Source organism: Carcharodon carcharias, chromosome 8 (genome assembly GCF_017639515.1).
Source record: "Carcharodon carcharias isolate sCarCar2 chromosome 8, sCarCar2.pri, whole genome shotgun sequence".
In the NCBI taxonomy this organism is placed as follows: domain Eukaryota; kingdom Metazoa; phylum Chordata; class Chondrichthyes; order Lamniformes; family Lamnidae; genus Carcharodon; species Carcharodon carcharias.
This window is the reverse complement of record NC_054474.1, coordinates 89,095,382-89,101,544: the sequence shown is the minus strand read 5'-3', so window position 1 is coordinate 89,101,544 and position 6,163 is coordinate 89,095,382. Positions and strand designations below refer to the sequence as shown.

General features: G+C 42.4%; 1 protein-coding gene across 1 annotated transcript; it reads right to left on the bottom strand.

Moving 5' to 3' along the window:
- Positions 1 to 361: 361 nt before the first annotated feature.
- On the bottom strand, positions 362 to 3,398 carry LOC121281214 (forkhead box protein I1-ema-like). Its single transcript, XM_041194003.1, has 2 exons — positions 2,792 to 3,398; positions 362 to 1,999 (listed from the first exon to the last, which is right to left on the bottom strand). The coding sequence occupies exons 1-2, from the start codon at positions 3,354 to 3,356 to the stop codon at positions 1,470 to 1,472; spliced, it is 1,095 nt and encodes a 364-aa protein (XP_041049937.1). The 5' UTR covers positions 3,357 to 3,398; the 3' UTR covers positions 362 to 1,469.
- Positions 3,399 to 6,163: the final 2,765 nt, after the last annotated feature.

Here is a 6,163-nt window from a genome sequence, read left to right as displayed (position 1 = left end):
GTATCTAACCCATGTTGTACTTTCCCTCGGAGTGTTTGATGGAGTAGTGTAGATGGAGTGGAACCCTGTATCTCACCATACAGTAACTGATTTGAAAGTACTGACACTGGGTGCCTGAAACAAAAGATGCTCCATTCACAGCACCAACGCCCCATAGTCCAATGTGCACAAAAACAGTGAGAAAAATCTTTTTTAAAATTTCATAAAATACATTCCTTCAATTAAAGTAACAAGACTGAGGGAAGAAACCAAGCCCTTTATAAAACATTTTATTGTAAATGATTTCCCTTTCTCCTTGAGGTAATATTTTACAAAGCATAAAAATGAATGTTAGAAAAATGTACAAATTATAAACCACAATCAGATGCAATAACAAGTTTGCTGAAAATAGTGAAAATAGTGGACAGTTAATTGAAATTTGTAACAACCAGATGCCATTTAACAGTCACGCATATTTAACATAGTCCAAAAAGCCTAAAACATTCAATATTACACTGTACATAACCCTCTCATCTAAGTAACTATACTGAGACTAACAACATCAGGATTGAAATGTATACATAAAATTATTCATGTTTTTGGATCTTTACCAATTTTCGTCTCCCCTCCTCTGAGCACCTGTATTATATTACAACAGGTGTTTGCCACCCTGCTCATTCATTGCAAACATGGGGAGTGAATATTGTTGGGCCTATCAACCGTGAAGATCATCACAGTGAAGCCTGTTCTTAGTCCCCGGCCAAAACCCACACACTTTCCAACAGATGCAGTAGTTACTGGATAGCGATCGGAGGTAGAAGGCTGAGTTTTACCCTTTCCTAGCTCTGGAGACGGAGGTCAGTTGAACAGGATTTTTGAAAGAGTCTATTTTTTGCTAGTTTGCACTCTACCTGGCTGTCCCTCAGTAGTAGCATGTGTTTGATCGCAGAGTAACCCAACATCTCCAAGAGCTCCTGCTTGTTCGAGGCCCAATGTGATACAGCCTCGTGGGGATTGGCTCAGCAAATATTTAATTAAATTGGTATCTGAACTCCATCCAAATGACCATGGGAGGCCCTTAATTCAGTCCTGAGCAATTTAGCACTCAAACTCAATCTGTGCTCATATTTCTCTGATACTGATTTTTTCTGTTCGAATGTTGTGGGACCTGAAGGTTTGGAAAAGGGTCTGTTGCTTCATTGAATCAGAATGTCAAGATTCATTAGTGTTAGAAATTTAGGATTAATGGAAATGAATGGGTTCAAACTTTATACAGGGTCCTGAGATTCCACGATATACACTTATATTTTCCCAAACTTCAAGGACCTTGTTGTGCTATTCTCTTTTTATCCCAGTTACAGAGTTAAAATACTGGAATATGATTGCTCATGAAAAGTTTTCTCATAAATAAACTACATTGCATCAAATGAATTTTTTTTGTTGTAATTATTTAATTTTTACATTGATCCTTCATTCAGTGAATCTTCCCTTCATACCTCTGTCCCTTCCCTGGAGTACAACAGACTGTTTGCATTGATGCTGTTGTAGAAGTGGTTGTTGAACTGGTTCAGCACTGAAGAATATCCGTAACGATTTGATGCTCCTGGATCAGACCACTCCGACCCAGTCTGGCCCAAGATGTTACTGGAAGGTGAGTATGAGCTAAACCCCATCATATTCTGTCCCATTCTCTGGGGGGTGTCATTGACCAGTCCGAGAGAAGCTTGCCTCCCTCCTGTTGGATTGTTGTAAGTGGACATACTGGAAATGAAGTTGCTGAGACAAGGAGCTGAGATGGAGGGAGGAGATTTCTTTTCTGGAGAGGTTCCTGTCCTAATGGAGGAGTTATCCAGGATTCCTGGACTTTGGGGTGCCTTGTGGTTGCCATCATCAGACTTCTCAGTGCCAATATTGCCAGTGGTGGAATTGGGATCTGACTTCCTCTTCCTCTTGCGCCGGAAGTTTCCATTGTCGAACATTTTTTCGCAATTGGGATCCAGCGTCCAGTAGTTTCCTTTCCCTGGAATATATAAGTTGGAGGCGGGAGGGTAAAAAGAAAAACACTTGTGAGAAAGCACAAGGCAGTGAGCTGAGTCTGCTCATCAAGAAGTGTGGTAATCTATTTACAATTTGGAGAAGTCTCCTAGACTTGAACATCCCTGAACATTGTCCTCATTGAGTGGCTCCACACTATTTTAACCATTCAACTATGGCTAGTGTTCCTCAGAAATGTCTTCTCTTAACTTCTTTCTGCCCATGGCTTCACCACGCTAGGTTCATCAGATTGTCTAAAGTTCTCGACATGTTTTTGCCAGGGCCTTAAACCTGAAGAGTTCTTTGCTTCCTTCAGCTTTTCCTTTCCTCTTACAGCCAACAATCTACTAAACTCAAAGCTTGATGTTACCTAACCTCCTGATTTAACCTGGTCTGCTACTCCTGCTCCCTCTCCAACCTTGGCTTTGCTCTGCACTGTGGGTCTTGGCCCTTCACCTCGGTCACTTGATTAATACGAGGTGAAATCTAGTTAAGTTGAGAGCGCCGGATTTGGTGTGACATTGATGGGCGTGGGGCTTTTTTAAATTACTGATGACTATTTCAGTCATATGGGTTCAATAAACTCCGTCTCCTACACTCTCCCAGTTGTTGCTTTATCCCTAGAAGTTAAATTAACATTTCAACGCCTGGCGGTCAGATATTCTAAATCATGAACTCAGAATGTGTGATCAATGTTGCATTAATAAATCTATGAAGAATGTGTGTTTCAATTGTAGCTTAGAGACAGAGACACAAGGCAATTTTAAAATCAATTTACCTGGATCATCCTCATCTCTGGGGACTTTCTTAAAACAGTCATTGAGGGAAAGGTTGTGCCTGATGGAATTCTGCCACCCAGCTTTGCTCTTGTTGTAAAAGGGGAAGTTGTCAGCCACGTACTGATAGATTTGACTGAGGGTCAGTCTCTTGTCTGGTGCCCCGTGGATCGCCATTGCAATCAGAGCAGAGTAGGAGTAGGGCGGCCTCACTAGTTTCAGCAGTTCTTCCTGGTTTGGAATGGAAAGCCAGCCTAAGTCTGAGCCTCCCAAACTGCTGCTGTTGGGGAGGAACTGTCTCGGCATCCCGTAGGACTGCGGGATAAAGGGGCTGCCATTGGATCCTGACAGGTATGACGAAGAGTTCATGGAAGGCCCGTTTAACCAGAGGTAAGGGTTGCCGGATGCACTGTAGTCCTCAATGTCATAGTTGGACGGCCTCTGTACGTTCTGCTGGTGGAAGAAGTTCTCACAGAAGATGTTCATCTCAGGCGGTTCTTGACCGATGCTGGGGAACTGAGGACTGCATCGAGGGGGCGATTGTGTCTGGAGATCAAACGAACTCATAATCTGCTCAGGTCAACCAGGGGCTGAATCACCTGTAGACTCTCTGACAAAGCAACTGTCAAAGCACTTACACCTTGCACCTCATACTTATACGCCTGGGTTCTCAGGGTTCTATTACAAGCTCCGCCCCTGGCCCATACTGATTGGTGCTGACATCACCTAGTCAAAATGTTGACGGTTTAGTTTCTCTCTGCGTTTGGTCAGTAACCAAGCTGATATGTTACTTAGAGTGGGAGTGGGGAAAGAAAAGCATAGTGATTTATTTACACTGTCAACATGGACACAGTGCCTGAAGCATTCTATAATCAAGAATTGCTCAGCAAACTATTGCGCAAGACCCAGTTGAACCCATTCCAAACAAAAATCAAAAAGGAGAGAAAAGAGCTCCGCTTGAAATGAATTTGCTTTACCTGATTGTACTTATATTATATATTATATATTATATACTATATATTATATATTATATATTATATAGAAATATCTCAGTGCGACTCAGCAAACTCAAGATTGGATAAAATTCTCTCCCCGTAGCCTTAGGATGGAATTCAAATTGTTTACCTGAACAAATTTTCTCTTCATTTTTTTCTCCATGATTAGCAAAGTGTTTTACCCTGGGCTAAATGACAATAGATAGCGCAGTGTAATATAGGACAGGACTTTAACAGGGGGAATGAGGGAGAAATAAAGCAAGCACCCGCAACAGACGAAATAACTCTAACCCTAACAAAAGAAGGTACCAGTAATTATTGCAGGCTATATAACCCCAACCCTAACACTAGTTAATGCAACAGATTAGCCCTCACTACAGACTTTATAACCCTAACGTTAGTTAAAGCAGCACATTAACACTCATTACAGACTTTATAACCCTCACAATAATCCTGATACTAATGATAGTTATCGCAATTTATTAGCACCCACTACAGACTTTATAATGCTAATCCTACCCCAAACCTTTCCTTTGACTCATGTTGCTTTTCATTTACCTGTTCTCCCTACCCCTCTCCCATGGGCACTGATTCTTGCTTGACCTCAGTGGCACTAGCTCATCTACTTTCCTGCTATCTTTGCCCAAGCAGCTGTTTGACACTGGTGAGCCCAGGCAGCAATTGATGGCTTATTTGACCCTGGGGATGGGGGGGAATGGCATAGTCATCACGTCTTAGCTTGGTCCCTTCCCATACAGACACAGTTGGGATCCCTAAGCAGTGATTAGTATTTGGAATTAATATCTGATTATTCACCTCCCTGGCTCAGGAAATGTCTTTCACTTCAAAAAATAGGCAGAAATTCAAACACTGTTTGTAATGGTAAGGAAATAAAATTATTAGGAATAGGATTTTTTGTCATACATCATCCCCATCCCCCCAACCCATAGGTGATGAGTGTCACATGACCAGATGGCAGTTGAAGATTATTAATGTCTGGATTGACATAATTAATTTTCATTGACAATTTTACCTCAACATTCAGACAGCTGCCTGCCCCCATCACAGTATGGGAGCTGTTGAAGACAATGTTTAGCCTCATTAACTCTGCTCCTGGCAGTAAAATAGATAATTAGAATTAAAGGGAAGACTTGCCAAAAGGTGAAAGTTTCGCCCCACTCCTGCCGGAACGGTTAAGACATTGCTGAAGTCTTTCTCAATTCCCTGACGTCCCTCCGTTTCACTTAGCTTTGTTCTCTCAAGACTCTGTCTCTCCCTACATGTCCACACACTCTTGCCCCACGCGGCCATTGTTCCATATCCACAGACCATTCAATCACTGAAGGCTTTTGTGGTCAGTCCTGTTACTGTCCACAGCCTGTCAGCATAACCAAAGAAAAGACTTGCATTTCTAGAGCGTCTTTCACAACCTCAAGCCACCAAAAGCACCTGATAGCAAATTAAGTGCTTTTCTGAAGTGTTGCAATGTTGGAAAATGGCAGCAAATTTATGCACAGCAGGCTCCCACAAACAGTGGTGTGATAATGAGCAGATAATAATGCTTTAGTGATGTTGATTGATGTTGATTAAGTATTCATCAGGATACTGAGGTGAACTTCGAAATAGTGGCATGGAATATGTTATGTCCACCTGAGAGGACACATCAGGCCTTGGTTGAATGTCTCGGCCGAAAATCTTTTTCAAAATAGTGAACCAGAGTCCAACCAAATTCTGTGTAATATGCCGCCCTCTAGTGGCCTTCCTCTGCAATGACAGAATTATGTTCCATCACAAGACATGGCCCAGAAATTCATTCGTTTGGCAACTTTAGCACCTTGAGTTTTAACTCTGCAAGGTGGTGGGAGAAAGAACATTCTCAGTACAAGTCATAAGAGTGCTGCCTGCCATCTCAGAGTAGCCAACAACATTGGCAGGCAGTACACATTTGCAAATAAGGAGCCTTAATCCTGAGCCTCTCAATTGCTTTACCATGTTGCACCCAAGAAAGCCAAGCCAACGTGCAGGTGAAATTTAGGGCCTGTAAACAACAAGGTAGGGTTTTAAAATATGCTTAAGAATACTTACAGGACAGGATCAAGCCATTCAGCCCTACTGACCTATGCTGGTCTTTATGGTCAACACACACCTCATTCCATCCCTCTTCATCTAACCCCATCAACATATCCTTTTATTCATTCATGGGATGTGGGCATCGCTGGCTGGGCCAGCATTTATTGTCCATCCCTAATTGCCCTTGAGGAGTTGGTGGTGAGCTGCCTTCTTGAGCCACTGCAGTCTATGTGGTGTAGGTACACCCACTGTGCTGTTACGTAGGGAGTTCCAGGATTTTGACCCAGCAACAGGGAACGAACAGCCAAA

Bases quoted from the DNA above. Each gene is read 5' to 3' on its own strand.
- LOC121281214 (XM_041194003.1), bottom strand. From the start codon at position 3,356: ATGAGTTCGTTTGATCTCCAGACACAATCGCCCCCTCGATGCAGTCCT. The intron at 2,000-2,791 runs GTAAATTGATTT...TATATATTCCAG, and splicing joins CAGAGATGAGGATGATCCAG to GGAAAGGAAACTACTGGACG.